The sequence below is a fragment of the Oncorhynchus tshawytscha genome, unplaced genomic scaffold, assembly GCF_018296145.1.
Source record: "Oncorhynchus tshawytscha isolate Ot180627B unplaced genomic scaffold, Otsh_v2.0 Un_contig_2903_pilon_pilon, whole genome shotgun sequence".
In the NCBI taxonomy this organism is placed as follows: Eukaryota; Metazoa; Chordata; class Actinopteri; order Salmoniformes; family Salmonidae; genus Oncorhynchus; species Oncorhynchus tshawytscha.
Genome location: NW_024609804.1, coordinates 152,724 through 172,926, shown reverse-complemented (window position 1 = coordinate 172,926; position 20,203 = coordinate 152,724). Strand labels below are relative to the sequence as shown.

General features: G+C 53.4%; 1 protein-coding gene across 2 annotated transcripts in view; it reads left to right on the top strand.

The window, feature by feature from the left end:
• The first annotated feature begins 4,071 nt into the window (after positions 1 to 4,071).
• Positions 4,072 to 20,203, top strand: part of gas6 (growth arrest-specific 6) — a 32,521-nt gene continuing 16,389 nt past the window's right edge. Inside the window, exons 1-4 of one of the 2 annotated variants that reach the window (XM_042318391.1) lie at positions 4,072 to 4,750; positions 4,993 to 5,153; positions 16,421 to 16,445; positions 17,498 to 17,560. In XM_042318391.1, the coding sequence (XP_042174325.1) occupies positions 4,681 to 4,750; positions 4,993 to 5,153; positions 16,421 to 16,445; positions 17,498 to 17,560 (319 nt within the window). In that variant the 5' untranslated portion in view covers positions 4,072 to 4,680. The remainder of the gene's footprint in view (positions 4,751 to 4,992; positions 5,154 to 16,420; positions 16,446 to 17,497; positions 17,561 to 20,203) is intronic. The other variant, XM_042318392.1, reaches the window with a different exon arrangement.

Genomic DNA, 20,203 nt, shown 5'->3' with positions numbered 1-20,203 from the left:
GAAGGAGAAGGTCTTATGAGTTCCAAACCCACTTTGCCAGTTTGTGACTTTTTTTTTCATGTTCATCTTTACTTTTCTTGTACAGGGAGTTCATACCATTATCACATATGACCGTCAAGCACTACTGGACATCAGATTGACAGTTATTAACCTTCCACCTCGATTTTCAGATCGCAAGGCCGCCGGGCCAGATGGAACTCCAGGGCGTGTTCTCAAAGCTGACCAGTTGGCAAAGTGTCTTCACTGACATTTTCAATCTGTCCTTGTCCCAGTCTATAATCCCAACATGTTTCAAGCTGACCACCATTTGTCCCTGTTTCCATGAACTCCATGGTAACCTGCCTAAATGCCTGTAATTATAAAGTGCTTTGAAAGGCTGGTCATGACACACATCTACACCATCATCCCAGACACCCTGGACCCAGTCCAGTTTGCATACCGCCCCCCTACAGATACACAGATGACGCAATCTCAATGGCACTTCACACTGCCCTCTCCCACCTGGGCAAGAGGGGAAATAACTACGTGAGGATGCTGTTCATAGACCTCAGCTCAGCGTTCAACACCATAGTCCCCTCCAAGCTCATCACCAAGCTAGGGACACTGGGACTGAACACCTCCCTCTTCAACTGGATCCTGGACTTCCTGACGGGCCGGCCCTTACTGGTGAGGGTAGGCAACAACACTGCTGCCACACTGATCCTCAACACGAGGTCCTCTTAGGGGTGTGTGCTTAGTCCCCCTCCTGTACTCTCTGTTCACCTACAACCTCATGGCCAGGAACGACTCCAACACCATCATCATGTTCTCTGACGACACAACAGTGATCACAGATGGCAATGAGACAGCCTACAAGGAAGAGGTTATGGATTTAGCAGTGTGGTGCCAGGACAACAACTCTCCCTCAACGTCAGTAAGATCAAGGAGCTGATCGTGGACTACAGGAGAAAGTGGGGAGCTCACCCCCATTCACATTGACGGGGCTGTAGTGGAGCAGGTCGAGAGCTACAAGTTCCTTGGCATCCACATAACTCAAGACTTAACATGGTCCACATACACCCACACAGTCCTGAAGAGGGCATGACTGTGCCTCTTCCCCCTCAAAAGATGAAGAGAATTGGCACGGGCCATCAGATCCTCAAAATGTTCTACAGCTGCACCATCAAGAGCATCTTGACTGGCTGCATCACAGCTTGGTATGGCAAATGTACTGCTCTCGACCGCAAAGCACTACAGAGGGTAGTGCCAACAGCCCAGTACATCACCAGGGCCGAGCTCCCTGCCATCCCAGACGTCTATATCAGGCGTGCCAGAGAAAGGCCCCAAAAATGACCCCAAACTTGAAGCCATAGATAGTTCACTCTGCTTCCGTCCAGCAAATGGTACCGGAGCATCAGCTCTTGGTCCAACAGGCTACCAGATAGTTTCTACCCTCGAGCCATTAGACTGATAAATAGTTCATTAATTGCCCACACACACACACACCGACACAACACAAACATACATACAAACACACTTTTACACTCATCATATGCTTCTGCTACTCTGTTCATTGTTTTATTCTTATTATTATCTATCCTGCCTTCATGTTCATATCTACCTCAAATAGCTCGTACCCCAGTACACTGATCTGGTACTGGTACTCCCTGTATATAGGTCCACATTGATCTGGTATTAGTACTCCTTGTATATACCTCCACATTGATCTGGTACTGGTACTCCCTGTATATACCTCCACATTGATCTGGTACTGGTACTCCTGTATATAGCTCCACATTGATCTGGTACTGGTACTCCCTGTATATACCTCCACATTGATCTGGTACTGGTACTCCATGTATATAGCTCCACATTGATCTGGTACTCCATGTATATTGCTCCACATTGATACTCCCTGCATATAGCTCCACAGTGATCTGGTACTCCATATATATAGCTCCACATTGATCTGGTACTAGTACTCCTGTATATAGCTCCACATTGATCTGGTACTGGTACTCCCATGTATACTACCTCCTCCACATTGATCTGGTACTGGTACTCCCTGTATATACCTCCACATTGATCTGGTACTGGTACTCCTGTATATACCTCCACATTGATCTGGTACTGGTACTCCCTGTATATACCTCCACATTGATCTGGTACTGGTACTCCCTGTATATACCTCCACATTGATCTGGTACTGGTACTCCCTGTATATACCTCCACATTGATCTGGTACTGGTACTCCCTGTATATACCTCCACATTGATCTGGTACTGGTACTCCCTGTATATACCTCCACATTGATCTGGTACTGGTACTCCCTGTATATACCTCCACATTGATCTGGTACTGGTACTCCCTGTATATACCTCCACATTGATCTGGTACTAGTACTCCTGTATATACCTCCACACTGATCTGGTACTGGTACTCCCTGTATATAGGTCCACATTGATCTGGTACTGGTACTCCTGTATATACCTCCACATTGATCTGGTACTAGTACTCCTTGTATATACCTCCACATTGATCTGGTACTGGTACTTCCTGTATATACCTCCACATTGATCTGGTACTGGTACTCCCTGTATATAGCTCCACATTGATCTGGTACTGGTACTTCCTGTATATAGCTCCACAGTGATCTGGTACTCCCTGTATATACCTCCACATTGATCTGGTACTCCCTGTATATAGCTCCACATTGATCTGGTACTGGTACTCCCTGTATATAGCGCCACATTGATCTGGTACTGGTACTTCCTGTATATAGCTCCACAGTGATCTGGTACTCCCTGTATATACCTCCACATTGATCTGGTACTCCTGTATATAGCTCCACATTGATCTGGTACTGGTACTCCTGTATATAGCTCCACATTGATCTGGTACTGGTACTCCCTGTATATAGCTCCACATTGATCTGGTACTGGTACTTCCTGTATATAGCTCCACAGTGATCTGGTACTCCCTGTATATAGCTCCACAGTGATCTGGTACTCCCTGTATATAGCTCCACAGTGATCTGGTACTTCCTGTATATAGCTCCACAGTGATCTGGTACTCCCTGTATATAGCTCCACATTGATCTGGTACTGGTACTCCCTGTATATACCTCCACATTGATCTGGTACTCCCTGTATATAGCTCCACAGTGATCTGGTACTCCCTGTATATACCTCCACATTGATCTGGTACTGGTACTCCTGTATATACCTCCACATTGATCTGGTACTCCTGTATATAGCTCCATTGTTGTGTATTTCATTCCTCTTGAGTTGCTGTTTTAATGTGTTTTACTCTGCATGGTCAGGTTGGGTTCATAAACAAGCATTTCACAGCAAAATCTACACTCATCGTATTCAAGCTCATGTGACAAATACAATGTGATTTTGATTTGATTCTGTTGTGACATTGTTCCACGACCTGACTCAGATCTGGACTAACATGTGGAGGACATGGAAGAGAGAGACAGAGAGCCTCAACCTATACTTATGTTTATTTATTTTCCCTTCCCATTCGTACTATTTGCAATTGCGAGAAAGAGAGAAACATGATTTCTGAGGAATCGTAACAGAAAGTGAGTCAAAAGAACAAGTGATTAGAAAAACAGCTTAACATAGTTCTTGGCAGAGGGTATTTGTTGCGCAAATGTGAGCCTTAACACAGAGAGAGAGAAGATTTCTGAGAAATCATAACAGAAAGTGAGTCCAAAAAAAATAAAGAGAATTTCTGTGGATTGATGAGAAAATGACAGGAACGTTGAGGCTTAAAATAAACTGCTGGGAAGAAAGGGAGGAGAATCTGGGTCGAGATTTAGTTTTCAACTAATGTCACAAACAGAGGAAGATTAGGTTCAGTTGTTTAATTTAGCTGAGATTATTTTGTTTCTCCCTGCGCTGCTGATGGCTATTTTGGTCCGCTCATACGGGAGTAATAAAGGCCCATTGCACTATTGTGAAATACTTAAAAATGTTGTGTTGATTTATAATGAGGTGCTACAACACCCTCAGCACTCCTCCTTCCCTCTACGATGTCTGGCATGCTATAAACTAGGTTGGAATAGTCTGTATAATGCCAAGGCTACGCAAAGTCACTGCAGGTAGCTGGGCAGGGGCAGAAAGACTGCAGTCACACACAGAGAGAGAGAGAGAGAGAGAGAGAGAGAGAGAGCTCCCATAGCACTGCCGAACGGCAGAGCAAAAGCGACTCTTCATTGCTAACTCCCGCCTGCGTGCAGTCGACGTAACTTTTCCAACAAAAAAAGCAACTCCCCTTCGGATGTGTAGGTTGTGTCCTTTGTCCACAGTTCGGGCTCGTCGCTGGGTGTATTTTACGCCTGCTACGTTAGTAGCTGGAACAACCAAACGAGATGGGGGCGAAGTAGGTGGCTCGCCAGATAAGAGTGAAGGTTGGACTGTCTGTACTGCAGTGGCGGTGGGAAGCCTTGGTTGTGGTATGCGGACTAAGTAGCTAGGAAGCAAGGATACGAGTGAAGAAGGAAAACGCTGAGTTAAGTGTAACTGCATTCTCGCCTGCTGTGAAGTGAATGTTTGAACTTGCAGTGTGTTTTATACACGACTGCTACCTGGTTGCTAGCTAGAAGCTACATTGAACACACAGAGGGAGAGAGAGAGAGAGAGAGAGAGAGAGAGAGGGAGAAACTTTCCAGCCTGACGCAGAACCGCAGACATGCAGTTGACAGAGATCCTTGGTTCAGGAACCTTCCTGATCCTGCTCCTTGTCCCGTGGTCCGACAGCCGTAAGTAAACAACAAAGCCCACTAAGCTATTTTTGGCACTGCGTGGGGATAACATTGTTGTTTAGCTTGCCAGCTAGTTAATTGTTGTTGAATAATGTCATTTGTTTTCTGCTTAGCTGATGCTTTGAAACCTCACGCCCAGGACTTTATGCCAGTAAATTAGGGGCTGGGTCATTTTAACAACTAAAATGTAGTACGGTAACTCATGGGAAATTCTGTTCTGTGCTTGTGGTTATTTTCAGTTTCCTTGTCCCCGGAAGAAGCTAACCAGTTCTTGAGGAGACACAGGAGAGCGAATCACGTTTTCGAGGAGACGAAACAAGGGCACCTGGAGCGAGAGTGTGTGGAAGAGAAGTGTAGCAAAGAGGAGGCGAGAGAAGTATTCGAGAACGACCCTGAAACAGTGAGTACACTACACACTTATTCACTACACACTTGATCGTGTCAAATCAAATGGCACTCATTGCACTTCTTTCCATTGCATATAGACACGGACTAGCTGTTTGTCTTGCCGTAATGACCGATCCTATATAGCGGACTTGTTTATAACATTGCGATTCTGTGTAAGGTGTTCAAGCTCTAAAATTAGATATGACTAATTACTGGCAAACACTCACCAGTCCGATCAATTCATTGCACGGTATTCAACTGGCACATTGGGCTATGGGGAACATGCCAGATTATGTACATTTGCATACTACTGTAAGGTTTGTGATTATGTAAATGATCCTGCTTCATGCGTGATGGGCTCATACATGGGAGTGATTATGCTAATGAGCGCTGTACTGCTGTGTTTTTGATTGGTCCTTGGGGAGGCTGCTTATAGTAAGCGGATGGAAGGTGACTCCTCGGGGGAATGTGTTTTAACAGACAGAGCAACAATGCGCTCACACACAGGTTTTAATCTGACGTGTGCCTGTCACACAGGGCTCCTATCCCCTCAGGGATATATACGTTAGGGTCTAGGTTCTGCCAGCTAGCTTCATGAATGTGTTGAGCAGCCTCCAGCATCCATGCTATTAATCATTCTACATCCCAAACGCCTCCCCATTCCCTATACAGTGCACTACTTTTGACCAGGGCCCATAGAGACTTGTAATGGGATCAGAGAGGAGGATGTGTGTGGTACTAGTGGTGGTGTGGGATCAGAGAGGGGGATGTGTGTGGTACTAGTGGTGGTGTGGGATCAGAGAGGAGGATGTGTGTGGTACTAGTGGTGGTGTGGGATCAGAGAGGGGGATGTGTGTGGTACTAGTGGTGGTGTGGGATCAGAGAGGAGGATGTGTGTGGTACTAGTGGTGGTAAGATCGGGGTTTGTAATGGGATCAGAGAGGAGGATGTGTGTGGTGGTGTGGGATCAGAGAGGGGGATGTGTGTGGTACTAGTGGTGGTGTGGGATCAGAGAGGAGGATGTGTGTGGTACTAGTGGTGGTAAGATCGGGGGTTTGTAATGGGATCAGAGAGGAGGATGTGTGTGGTGGTGTGGGATCAGAGAGGAGGATGTGTGGTACTAGTGGTGGTGTGGGATCAGAGAGGAGGATGTGTGTGGTACTAGTGGTTGTGAGATCGGGGGTTTGTAATGGGATCAGAGGAGGATGTGTGGTACTAGTGGTTGTGAGATTGGGGGTTTGTAATGGGATCAGAGAGGAGGATGTGTGGTACTAGTGGTGGTGAGATCGGGGGTTTGTAATGGGATCAGAGAGGAGGATGTGTGGTACTAGTGGTGGTGAGATCGGGGGTTTAATGGGATCAGAGAGGAGGATGTGTGGTACTATTGGTGGTGAGATCGGGGTTTTGTAATGGGATCAGAGAGGAGGATGTGTGTGGTACTAGTGGTAGTGAGATCGGGGGTTGTAATGGGATCAGAGAGGAGGATGTGTGTGGTACTAGTGGTGGTGAGATCGGGGGTTGTATTGGGATCAGAGAGGAGGATGTGTGGTACTAGTGGTGGTGAGATCGGGGGTTTAATGGGATCAGAGAGGAGGATGTGTGGTACTAGTGGTGGTGAGATCGGGGGTTTAATGGGATCAGAGGAGGATGTGTGGTACTAGTGGTGGTGAGATCGGGGGTTTAATGGGATCAGAGAGGAGGATGTGTGTGCTACTAGTGGTGGTGAGATCGGGGTGTGTAATGGGATCAGAGAGGAGGATGTGTGGTACTAGTGGTAGTGAGATCGGGGGGTTGTAATGGGATCAGAGAGGAGGATGTGTGTGCTACTAGTGGTGGTGAGATCGGGGGTTAATGGGATCAGAGAGGAGGATGTGTGTGCTACTAGTGGTGGTGAGATCGGGGGTTAATGGGATCAGAGAGGAGGATGTGTGTGCTACTAGTGGTGGTGAGATCGGGGGTTAATGGGATCAGAGAGGAGGATGTGTGTGCTACTAGTGGTGGTGAGATCGGGGGTTAATGGGATCAGAGAGGAGGATGTGTGTGCTACTAGTGGTGGTGAGATCGGGGGTTAATGGGATCAGAGAGGAGGATGTGTGTGCTACTAGTGGTGGTGAGATCGGGGGTTTGTAATGGGATCAGAGAGGAGGATGTGTGGTACTAGTGGTAGTGAGATCGGGGTTGTAATGGGATCAGAGAGGAGGATGTGTGTGGTACTAGTGGTGGTGAGATCGGGGTTTAATGGGATCAGAGAGGAGGATGTGTGTGCTACTAGTGGTGGTGAGATCGGGGGTTTAATGGGATCAGAGAGGAGGATGTGTGTGCTACTAGTGGTGGTGAGATCGGGGGTTAATGGGATCAGAGAGGAGGATGTGTGTGCTACTAGTGGTGGTGAGATCGGGGGTTAATGGGATCAGAGAGGAGGATGTGTGTGCTACTAGTGGTGGTGAGATCGGGGGTTAATGGGATCAGAGAGGAGGATGTGTGGTACTAGTGGTGGTGAGATCGGGGGTTTAATGGGATCAGAGAGGAGGATGTGTGGTACTAGTGGTGGTGAGATCGGGGTTTAATGGGATCAGAGAGGAGGATGTGTGTGCTACTAGTGGTGGTGAGATCGGGGTTAATGGCATCAGAGAGGAGGATGTGTGGTACTAGTGGTGGTGAGATCGGGGGTTAATGGCATCAGAGAGGAGGATGTGTGGTACTAGTGGTGGTGAGATCGGGGGTTAATGGGATCAGAGAGGAGGATGTGTGCTACTAGTGGTGGTGAGATCGGGGGTTAATGGGATCAGAGAGGAGGATGTGTGGTACTAGTGGTGGTGAGATCGGGGTTTAATGGCATCAGAGAGGAGGATGTGTGGTACTAGTGGTGGTGAGATCGGGGTTTTAATGGCATCAGAGAGGAGGATGTGTGGTACTAGTGGTGGTGAGATCGGGGGTTAATGGCATCAGAGAGGAGGATGTGTGGTACTAGTGGTGGTGAGATCGGGGGTTAATGGCATCAGAGAGGATGTGTGGTACTAGTGGTGGTGAGATCGGGGGTTAATGGCATCAGAGAGGAGGATGTGTGGTACTAGTGGTGGTGAGATCGGGGGGATTAATGGGATCAGAGAGGAGGATGTGTGGTACTAGTGGTGGTGAGATCGGGGGTTAATGGGATCAGAGAGGAGGATGTGTGTGCTACTAGTGGTGGTGAGATCGGGGGTTAATGGGATCAGAGAGGAGGATGTGTGGTACTAGTGGTGGTGAGATCGGGGGTTAATGGCATCAGAGAGGATGATGTGTGGTACTAGTGGTGGTGAGATCGGGGGTTAATGGCATCAGAGAGGAGGATGTGTGGTACTAGTGGTGGTGAGATCGGGGGGTTAATGGGATCAGAGAGGAGGATGTGTGGTACTAGTGGTGGTGAGATCGGGGGTTAATGGGATCAGAGAGGAGGATGTGTGGTACTAGTGGTGGTGAGATCGGGGGTTAATGGGATCAGAGAGGAGGATGTGTGGTACTAGTGGTGGTGAGATCAATGATCAGAGGAGGATGTGTGGTACTAGTGGTGGTGAGATCATCAGGGGGTTAATGGGATCAGAGAGGAGGACTAGTGGTGGTGAGATCGGGGGTTAATGGGATCAGATGTGTGCTACTAGTGGTGGTGAGATCGGGGGTTAATGGGATCAGAGAGGAGGATGTGTGGTACTAGTGGTGGTGAGATCGGGGGGTTAATGGCATCAGAGAGGATGTGTGTGGTACTAGTGGTGGTGAGATCGGGGGTTAATGGCATCAGAGAGGAGGATGTGTGGTACTAGTGGTGGTGAGATCGGGGGTTAATGGGATCAGAGAGGAGGATGTGTGGTACTAGTGGTGGTGAGATCGGGGGGTTAATGGGATCAGAGAGGAGGATGTGTGGTACTAGTGGTGGTGAGATCGGGGGGTTAATGGGATCAGAGAGGAGGATGTGTGGTACTAGTGGTGGTGAGATCGGGGGTTTAATGGGATCAGAGAGGAGGATGTGTGGTACTAGTGGTGGTGAGATCGGGGGTTAATGGCATCAGAGAGGAGGATGTGTGGTACTAGTGGTGGTGAGATCAGAGAGGAGGATGTGTGGTACTAGTGGTGGTGAGATCGGGGGTTAATGGGATCAGAGAGGAGGATGTGTGGTACTAGTGGTGGTGAGATCGGGGGTTAATGGGATCAGAGAGGAGGATGTGTGGTACTAGTGGTGGTGAGATCGGGGGTTAATGGCATCAGAGAGGAGGATGTGTGGTACTAGTGGTGGTGAGATCGGGGGTTTAATGGCATCAGAGAGGAGGATGTGTGGTACTAGTGGTGGTGAGATCGGGGGGTTAATGGGATCAGAGAGGAGGATGTGTGGTACTAGTGGTGGTGAGATCGGGGGTTAATGGCATCAGAGAGGAGGATGTGTGGTACTAGTGGTGGTGAGATCGGGGGTTAATGGCATCAGAGAGGAGGATGTGTGGTACTAGTGGTGGTGAGATCGGGGTTAATGGCATCAGAGAGGAGGATGTGTGGTACTAGTGGTGGTGAGATCGGGGGTTAATGGCATCAGAGAGGAGGATGTGTGGTACTAGTGGTGGTGAGATCGGGGGGTTAATGGGATCAGAGAGGAGGATGTGTGGTACTAGTGGTGGTGAGATCGGGGGTTTAATGGGATCAGAGAGGAGGATGTGTGCTACTAGTGGTGGTGAGATCGGGGTTTAATGGGATCAGAGAGGAGGATGTGTGGTACTAGTGGTGGTGAGATCGGGGGTTAATGGCATCAGAGAGGAGGATGTGTGGTACTAGTGGTGGTGAGATCGGGGGTTAATGGCATCAGAGAGGAGGATGTGTGGTACTAGTGGTGGTGAGATCGGGGGTTTAATGGCATCAGAGAGGAGGATGTGTGGTACTAGTGGTGGTGAGATCGGGGGTTAATGGCATCAGAGAGGAGGATGTGTGGTACTAGTGGTGGTGAGATCGGGGGTTAATGGGATCAGAGAGGAGGATGTGTGGTACCAGTGGTGGTGAGATCGGGGGTTTAATGGGATCAGAGAGGAGGATGTGTGGTACTAGTGGTGGTGAGATCGGGGGGTTAATGGGATCAGAGAGGAGGATGTGTGGTACTAGTGGTGGTGAGATCGGGGGGTTGTATCGTGACAGGACTGCAGCCTCATTCACAGATCCATTATTCATTCTAAACGTGCCTCTCTGACTCTGCAGTTCTCTGGCTCTGCAGAGGAGTGTTCCTGGTTACCATACCCCTAACCTAGTCTCCCTAGCAACGAAGTCTTCAATTGTATCCTTAGTCTCTCTGCAGCAGTTGGGAAGTTTCTGCCTGTTCCCCCTCCCTCTGTCTCTCTCTCTGCAGCAGTTGGGAAGTTTCTGCCTGTTCCCCCTCCCTCTGTCTCTCTCTCTGCAGCAGTTGGGAAGTTTCTGCCTGTTCCCCCTCCCTCTGTCTCTCTCTCTGCAGCAGTTGGGAAGTTTCTGCCTGTTCCCCCTCCCTCTGTCTCTCTCTCTCTGCAGCAGTTGGGAAGTTTCTGCCTGTTCCCCCTCCCTCTGTCTCTCTCTCTGCAGCAGTTGGGAAGTTTCTGCCTGTTCCCCTCCCTCTGTCTCTCTCTCTGCAGCAGTTGGGAAGTTTCTGCCTGTTCCCCCTCCCTCTGTCTCTCTCTCTGCAGCAGTTGGGAAGTTTCTGCCTGTTCCCCCTCCCTCTGTCTCTCTCTGCAGCAGTTGGGAAGTTTCTGCCTGTTCCCCCTCCCTCTGTCTCTCTCTCTGCAGCAGTTGGGAAGTTTCTGCCTGTTCCCCCTCCCTCTGTCTCTCTCTCTAAAAGGAGATCAGATGAAGGATAATGATGTTTTAGAAGTGTCTCAGTAGAACGACACACAGTCAGGAGTCTCTTATCCTTCCATTTCATGTACTGTTCTTCATCTTTCTCTTTCAGTGCAGCAGAACTCTCTGGAGAAACATGTCATTGTCCCATCAAGTCTTGTTCTAATTTTAAGTTTCCCCAGTTACCTCCATGTACTGTACTGAACTGTACTGAAGGCAGGTAGGCAGGAAGGAAGGCGGGCGGGCGGGCAGGAAGGTAGGAAGGAAGGAAGGCGGGGGGGCAGGTAGGAAGGCAGGTAGGTAGGAAGGCAGGTAGGTAGGAGAAGGAAGGAAGGCGGGCGGGGCGGGAGGGCGGGCGGGAGGAGGGAGGAAGGAGGAAGGAAGGAAGGAAGGAAGGAAGGAAGGAAGGAAGGAAGGAAGGAAGGAAGGAAGGAAGGAAGGAAGGAAGGAAGGAAGGAAGGAAGGAAGGAAGGAAGGAAGGAAGGAAGGGAGGAGGGGGGAGGGAGGGAGGGAGGGAGGGAGGGGGAGGGAGGGAGGGTGGGAGGGAGGGTGGGGGTGGGAAGGCGGGCAGGTAGGAAGGCGGGCAGGTAGGAAGGCGGCAGGTAGGTAGGAAGGCAGGTAGGTAGGAAGGAGGGCGGGCGGGTAGGTAGGTAGGAAGGCAGGTGGGCGGGCAGGTAGGTAGGAAGGCAGGTAGGTAGGGGCAGGTAGGTAGGAAGGAAGGCGGGCGGGCAGGTAGGTAGGTAGGAAGGCAGGTGGGCGGGCAGGTAGGTAGGAAGGCGGGCGGGTAGGTAGGAAGGCGGGCAGGTAGGTAGGAAGGCGGGCAGGTAGGTAGGTAGGAGGTAGGAAGGCGGGCAGGTAGGTAGGTAGGAAGGCGGGCAGGTAGGTAGGTAGGAAGGCGGGTAGGAAGCGGGCAGGTAGGTAGGTAGGAAGGCGGGCAGGTAAGTAGGTAGGAAGGAGGGCGGGTAGGAAGGAAGGAGGGCGGGCGGGCAGGTAGGTAGGAAGGAGGGGCGGGCAGGTAGGTAGGAAGGAGGGCGGGCAGGTAGGTAGGAAGGAGGGCGGGCGGGCAGGTAAGTAGGTAGGAAGGAGGGCGGGTAGGAAGGAAGGAGGGCGGGCGGGCAGGTAGGTAGGAAGGAGGGCGGGCAGGTAGGTAGGAAGGAAGGAGGGCGGGCAGGTAGGTAGGAAGGAGGGGGCGGGCAGGTAGGTAGGAGGGCGGGGAAGGGCAGGTAGGTAGGAAGGAGGGCGGGCAGGTAGGTAGGAGGGCGGGGTACTAGGAAGGAGGGCAGGTAGGAAGGAGGGCGGGCAGGTAGGTAGGAAGGAGGGCGGGCAGGTAGGAAGGAGGGCGGGCAGGTAGGTAGGAGGGCGGGCAGGTAGGTAGGAGGGCGGGCAGGTAGGTAGGAAGGAGGGGCGGGCAGGTAGGAAGGAGGGCGGGCAGGTAGGTAGGAAGGCGGGCGGGCGGGTAGGAAGGAAGGAAGGAAGGAAGGAAGGAAGGAAGGAAGGAAGGAAGGAAGGAAGGAAGGAAGGGAGGAAGGGAGGGAGGGAGGGAGGGAGGGAGGGAGGGAGGGTGGGTGGGTGGGTGGGAAGGCGGGCAGGTAGGAAGGCGGGCAGGTAGGGTAGGAAGGCAGGTAGGTAGGAAGGCAGGTAGGTAGGAAGGAGGGCGGGCGGGTAGGTAGGTAGGAAGGCAGGTGGGCGGGCAGGTAGGTAGGAAGGCGGGCAGGTAGGTAGGAAGGCGGGCAGGTAGGTAGGTAGGTAGGTAGGTAGGAAGGCGGGCAGGTAGGAAGGCGGGCAGGTAGGAAGGCAGGTAGGTAGGAAGGCAGGTAGGTAGGAAGGAAGGCGGGCGGGCAGGTAGGTAGGTAGGAAGGCAGGTGGGCGGGCAGGTAGGTAGGAAGGCGGGCGGGTAGGTAGGAAGGCGGGCAGGTAGGTAGGAAGGCGGGCAGGTAGGTAGGTAGGCGGGTAGGTAGGAAGGCGGGCAGGTAGGTAGGTAGGAGGGCGGGCAGGTAGGTAGGTAGGAAGGCGGGTAGGAAGGCGGGCAGGTAGGTAGGTAGGAAGGCGGGCAGGTAAGTAGGTAGGAAGGAGGGGGCGGGTAGGAAGGAAGGAGGGCGGGCGGGCAGGTAGGTAGGAAGGAGGGCGGGCAGGTAGGTAGGAAGGAGGGCGGGCGGGCAGGTAAGTAGGTAGGAAGGAGGGCGGGTAGGAAGGAAGGAGGGCGGGCGGGCAGGTAGGTAGGAAGGAGGGCGGGCAGGTAGGTAGGAAGGAAGGAGGGCGGGCAGGTAGGTAGGAAGGAGGGCGGGCAGGTAGGTAGGAGGGCGGGGCGGGCAGGTAGGTAGGAAGGAGGGCGGGCAGGTAGGTAGGAGGGCGGGCAGGTAGGAAGGAGGGCGGGCAGGTAGGTAGGAAGGAAGGAGGGCGGGCAGGTAGGTAGGAAGGAGGGCGGGCAGGTAGGAAGGAGGGCGGGCAGGTAGGTAGGAGGGCGGGCAGGTAGGTAGGAGGGCGGGCAGGTAGGTAGGAAGGAGGGCGGGCAGGTAGGAAGGAGGGCGGGCAGGTAGGTAGGAAGGCGGGCGGGTAGGTAGGAAGGCGGGCAGGTAGGTAGGTAGGAAGGAGGGCGGGTAGGTAGGAAGGCAGGCAGGTAGGTAGGAGGGCGGGTAGGTAGGTAGGAAGGCGGGTAGGTAGGTAGGAAGGCGGGTAGGTAGGTAGGAAGGCGGGAGGAAGGTAGGTAGGTGGGTAGGAAGGAAGGCGGGCAGGTAGGTAGGTAGGTAGGTAGGAAGGCGGGCAGGTAGGTAGGTAGGAAGGCGGGCAGGTAGGTAGGTAGGTAGGAAGGCGGGCAGGTAGGTAGGTAGGTAGGTAGGAAGGCGGGCAGGTAGGTAGGTAGGAAGGCGGGCAGGTAGGTAGGTAGGTAGGTAGGAAGGCGGGTAGGAAGGCGGGCAGGTAGGTAGGTAGGAAGGCGGGCAGGTAGGTAGGAAGGCGGGTAGGTAGGAAGGCGGGCGGGCAGGTAGGTAGGTAGGAAGGAGGGTAGGAAGGTAGGTAGGTAGGAGGGCAGGTAGGTAGGTAGGAGGGCAGGTAGGTAGGTAGGAAGGAAGGTAGGTAGGAAGGAAGGAGGGCAGGTAGGAAGGTAGGTAGGTAGGAAGGCGGGCAGGTAGGAAGGAAGGTAGGTAGGAAGGAAGGAGGGCAGGTAGGAAGGTAGGTAGGTAGGAAGGCGGGCAGGTAGGTAGGAAGGAAGGAGGGCAGGTAGGTAGGTAGGTAGGAAGGAAGGAGGGGCAGGTAGGTAGGTAGGAAGGAGGGCAGGTAGGTAGGTAGGAAGGAGGGCAGGTAGGTAGGTAGGTAGGTAGGAAGGAGGGCGGGCGGGCAGGAAGGAGGGCGGGCGGGCAGGTAGGAAGGCGGGCGGGTAGGTAGGAAGGAGGGCGGGCAGGCAGGTAGGAAGGCAGGTAGGTAGGCAGGCAGGTAGGTAGGTAGGAAGGCAGGCAGGCAGGCAGGTAGGTAGGTAGGAAGGTAGGAAGGCAGGTAGGCAGGTAGGTAGGTAGGAAGGCGGGCGGGCAGGTAGGAAGGTAGGAAGGCAGGTAGGAAGGAAGGCAGGCAGGTAGGTAGGTAGGAAGGCAGGTAGGAAGGCAGGTAGGTAGGTAGGTAGGAAGGCGGGCAGGTAGGAAGGCAGGCAGGTAGGTAGGTAGGAAGGCGGGCAGGCAGGTAGGTAGGAAGGCGGGCAGGTAGGTAGGAAGGCGGGCAGGTAGGAAGGCGGGCAGGCAGGTAGGTAGGAAGGCGGGCAGGTAGGTAGGAAGGCGGGCAGGTAGGAAGGCGGGCAGGTAGGTAGGTAGGTAGGAAGGAAGGCGGGCAGGTAGGTAGGAAGGCAGGTAGGTAGGAAGGCAGGAAGGCAGGTAGGTAGGAAGGCGGGCAGGTAGGTAGGTAGGAAGGAGGGCGGGCAGGTAGGAAGGCAGGCAGGTAGGTAGGAAGGTAGGAAGGCGGGTAGGAAGGTAGGAAGGCGGGCAGGTAGGTAGGAAGGCGGGCAGGTAGGAAGGCGGGCAGGCAGGTAGGTAGGAAGGCGGGCAGGTAGGTAGGAAGGCAGGTAGGTAGGAAGGCGGGCAGGTAGGAAGGCGGGCAGGTAGGTAGGTAGGTAGGTAGGTAGGAAGGAAGGAAGGCGGGCAGGTAGGTAGGAAGGCGGGCAGGTAGGTAGGTAGGAAGGCAGGTAGGTAGGAAGGCGGGCAGGTAGGTAGGTAGGAAGGCGGGCAGGTAGGAAGGAGGGCGGGCGGGCAGGTAGGAAGGCAGGTAGGCAGGTAGGAAGGCAGGCAGGTAGGAAGGCGGGCAGGTAGGAAGGAGGGCGGGCAGGTAGGAAGGCAGGCAGGTAGGTAGGTAGGAAGGTAGGAAGGCGGGGTAGGAAGGCGGGCAGGTAGGTAGGTAGGAAGGCGGGCAGGTAGGAAGGAGGGCGGGCGGGTAGGTAGGTAGGTAGGAAGGAAGGCAGGTAGGTAGGAAGGTAGGTAGGAAGGCGGGCAGGTAGGTAGGAAGGTAGGTAGGAAGGCGGGCAGGTAGAAAGGCGGGCAGGTAGGTAGGAAGGAGGGCGGGCGGGCAGGTAGGAAGGCGGGTAGGTAGGAAGGCGGGCAGGTAGGTAGGAAGGCAGGTAGGTAGGTAGGAAGGAGGGCGGGCAGGCAGGTAGGATGGTGGGTAGGTAGGAAGGAGGGCGGGCAGGCAGGTAGGAAGGCGGGCAGGTAGGTAGGTAGGAAGGAGGGCGGGCAGGCAGGTAGGAAGGCGGGCAGGTAGGTAGGTAGGAAGGAGGGCGGGGGCGGGCAGGTAGGAATGCAGGTAGGAAGGAAGGCGGGCAGGAAGGAAGGCAGGCAGGTAGGCAGGCAGGTAGGAAGGCAGGTAGGCAGGCAGGTAGGTAGGAAGGCAGGCAGGCAGGTAGGTAGGTAGGAAGGCAGGCAGGTAGGTAGGTAGGTAGGAAAGAAGGCAGGTAGGTAGGATGGTAGGAAGACAGGCAGGTAGGAAGACAGGCAGGTAGGATGGTAGGAAGACAGGCAGGTAGGAAGGCAGGTAGGTAGGTAGGAAGGCAGGTAGGTAGGATGGTAGGAAGACAGGCAGGTAGGAAGACAGGCAGGTAGGTAGGATGACAGGCAGGTAGGATGGTAGGAAGACAGGCAGGTAGGAAGGCAGGTAGGTAGGTAGGAAGGCAGGCAGCTCGGTCCCAGAACTGTTTGTGCTCTAGCTAACTCCATTGCTGTCATAGTGAAACCCAACACATGCTAACGAGGAGTTTGTCATAACAGCACAAACAGACTGGCACTCGGGCTATTCTGCAGGAGAGAGAGTTGTAGAACGTTCCCAGGAAGCCCTGGAGGGGCTACTCGTCTGTGTGGTGCCACACCCCGTTAACATGAGATGACATGATGCATATCTATCATCAGACACATTTAGTCTCAATCTGTCATGTTTGACCTCATAGACTGTTTTCAAACATCACTAACAGCCTCTCTCCTTCTGTTCTCTCTCCTTCAGGACTACTTCTTTCCAAAGTACTTGGGTAAGTTTGGTTCCTGTTCCCAACCTCTTCAGCATTGGGTGAGATTGTTATTACATGATTAGGTTATTAGCATCTGTTGTATGGTGTTTAACTATCTTCTCTCTGCCCTGTCTCGCTCTCTCTGTGCCCTGTCTCGCTCTCTCTGTGCCCTGTCTCGCTCTCTCTGTGCCCTGTCTCGCTCTCTCTGTGCCCTGTCTCGCTCTCTCTGTGCCCTGTCTCGCTCCTCTCTGTGCCCTGTCTCGCTCCCTCTGTGCCCTGTCTCGCTCCCTCTGTGCCCTGTCTCGCTCTCTCTGTGCCCTGTCTCGCTCTCTCTGTGCCCTGTCTCGCTCTCTCTGTGCCCTGTCTCGCTCTCTCTGTGCCCTGTCTCGCTCTCTCTGTGCCCTGTCTCGCTCTCTCTGTGCCCTGTCTCGCTCTCTCTGTGCCCTGTCTCGCTCTCTCTGTGCCCTGTCTCGCTCTCTCTGCCCTGTCTCGCTCTCTCTCTGCCCTGTCTCGCTCTCTCTCTGCCCTGTCTCGCTCTCTCTCTGCCCTGTCTCGCTCTCTCTCTGCCCTGTCTCGCTCTCTCTCTGCCCTGTCTCGCTCTCTCTCTGCCCTGTCTCGCTCTCTCTCTGCCCTGTCTCGCTCTCTCTCTGCCCTGTCTCGCTCCCTGTCTCGCTCTCTCTCTGCCCTGTCTCGCTCTCTCTCTGCCCTGCCCTCTCTCTGCTCTCTCTCTCTGCCCTGTCTCGCTCTCTCTCTCTGCCCTGTCTCGCTCTCTCTCTCTGCCCTGTCTCGCTCTCTCTCTCCCTGCCCTGTCTCCCTCTCTCTCTCTGCCCTGTCTCGCTCTCTCTCTCTCTGCCCTGCCTCGCTCTCTCTCTCTGCCCTGTCTCGCTCTCTCTCTCTGCCCTGCTCGCTCTCTCTCTGCCCTGTCTCGCTCTCTCTCTCTGCCCTGTCTCGCTCTCTCTCTCTGCCCTGTCTCGCTCTCTCTCTCTGCCCTGTCTCGCTCTCTCTCTGCCCTGTCTCGCTCTCTCTCTCTGCCCTGTCTCTGCTCTCTCTCTCTGCCCTGTCTCTCTGATTAGCGTGCATGGAGAAGTTTGGGGACACGGACAAGAAGAAACAAGACCTGATCACCTGTGTTCACAGTGAGTTCCTCGTCTGTCTGTCCTCCTGACTAGGGCTGCAGACAGACAAACTGACTCACGTACAGTACATATGAGCATGTAGCTCCTCTCTCTACTCTACTTTTATTTCACACCTCTTTCTACCATACTCTCATTCAACCTCTCTCCTCTCCCATTCCCTCTTTCTCTCACCCTCTCATTCCCCTTCTTTTGCCCTCTTTCCCTCTCTCTCTCGCCCTCTTTCCCCCTCTCTCATTCCCCCTCTCTCTCCCCTCTCATTCCCCCTCTCTCTCTCCCCCCCTCTTTCCCCCTCTCTCTCTCATTCCCCCTCTCCTCTCCCTCTCATTCCCCTCTCTCCTCATCCCTCTCCTCCTCATTCATTCCCCCTCTTCCCTCTCTCTCCTCATTCCCTCTCTCTCCTCATTCCCTCTCTCTCCTCATTCCCTCTCTCTCCTCATTCCCTCTCTCTCCTCATTCCCTCTCTCTCCTCATTCCCTCTCTCTCCTCATTCCCTCTCTCTCCTCATTCCCTCTCTCTCATTCCCTCATTCCCTCTCTCTCCTCATTCCCTCTCTCTCCTCATTCCCTCTCTCTCCTCATTCCCTCTCTCTCCTCATTCCCTCTCTCTCCTCATTCCCTCTCTCTCCTCATTCCCTCTCTGTGTGGTTTATAAACGTTGTGTATGAGGAGCAGTGAGCACACAGTTCCTTCTGTTGGGCAGGGCAGGCTGCACTGCACCACCTCACTACTGCAGAACACTGAGAGAAAGTTATCTGATTTAAGGTGAAGATAAGAGGAGGGATGTCTCTTCATGTCTATGGGTCAGTGTCTACTGGGCGTCAGCCAGCATGACGCGGCAAGACAGCTGCTGTGACTTTGAGACGGAGGGGGAGAGAGAGAGGGGGAGAGGGAGGGGGGGGAGAGAGGGGGAGAGAGAGGAGGGAGAGGGGGAGAGAGGGAGGGAGGGAGAGAGGGGAGAGAGGGGAGGGAGAGAGAGGGAGGGAGAGAGGGGAGAGGGGGGAGGGAGAGGGGGAGAGGGGGAGAGGGGGGAGGGAGAGAGAGGGAGAGAGGGAGGGAGGGATGCATGCGTGTGGAACTCTGCAGTAGTAACCAAGTGTGCGTGACACACCTCCTTTCAGCATCACGCACTCCGTGACTGCAGATCTGAGATCAGTGACGTGAGCAAGCTGTGACGCCAGTGAGGGTGGGGGGGTGCAAGAGGAGGAGAGAGAAAGGCTGGAGTATTCTGCTGCATCAGGGCTGCTGAGTCCAGGAATGAGTGGGCCTGCCCATCCTGTCTGCTGATTGGTTGTTGGAACTCTAGTCAGAGTCAGCCAGGGAGTTGATATGACTCAGCCGTGCGTCCAGGACAGAGAGATTGTCGTCCCCCCCCGTCAGCACACAGTCAGCAGTAATGGAAGGAGAAAGAACTGCAGGAACTACTAGTTTATATATAACACTCCAGGATGGATAGATGGAGACGGGAGGGGGAGAGAGAGAGGGGGAGACGGGAGACAGGGGGAGACGGGAGGGGGAGAGAGAGACAGAGACGGGAGAGAGAGACGGGAGAGGGAGAGAGAGAGGGGGAGACGGGAGACAGGGGGAGACGGGAGACAGGGGGAGACGGAGGGGGGAGGGGGAGAGGGAGAGAGAGACGGGAGAGGGAGAGGGAGAGAGAGACGGGAGGGGGAGAGAGAGACGGGAGGGGGAGAGAGACAGGCAGTAGAGCTATTTATGCTGTACTCAGATCCTGGGAGGGGAAAATAACTCTATTCAATGGCATCACAGCAGGCATTTTAGTCTGTCACAGATGGCACCCTATTCCCTATGTAGTGCACTGCTTTAGATCAGGGCCCTATTCCCTATGTAGTGCACTGCTTTAGATCAGAGCCCTATTCCCTATGTAGTGCACTGCTTTAGATCAGGGCCCTATTCCCTATGTAGTGCACTGCTTTAGATCAGGGCCCTATTCCCTATGTAGTGCACTGCTTTAGATCAGAGCCCTATTCCCTATGTAGTGCACTGCTTTAGATCGGAGCCCTATTCCCTATGTAGTGCACTGCTTTAGATCAGGGCCCTATTCCCTATGTAGTGCACTGCTTTAGATCAGAGCCCTATTCCCTATGTAGTGCACTGCTTTAGATCAGAGCCCTATTCCCTATGTAGTGCACTGCTTTAGATCAGAGCCCTATTCCCTATGTAGTGCACTGCTTTAGATCAGAGCCCTATTCCCTATGTAGTGCACTGCTTTAGATCAGAGCCCTATTCCCTATGAGTGCACTGCTTTAGATCAGAGCCCTATTCCCTATGTAGTGCACTGCTTTAGATCAGAGCCCTATTCCCTATGTAGTGCACTGCTTTAGATCAGAGCCCTATTCCCTATGTAGTGCACTGCTTTAGATCAGAGCCCTATTCCCTATGTAGTGCACTGTTTTAGATCAGGGCCCTATTCCCTATGTAGTGCACTGCTTTAGATCAGGGCCCTATTCCCTATGTAGTGCACTGCTTTAGATCAGGGCCTTTATCAATGGCATCACAGGAGGCATTATATAGTAACACAGAGCTATGGACCAGCCTGGCTAAAACACGTCACATTATATAGTAACAGAGCTATGGACCAGCCTGGCTAAAACACGTCACATTATATAGTAACAGAGCTATGGAC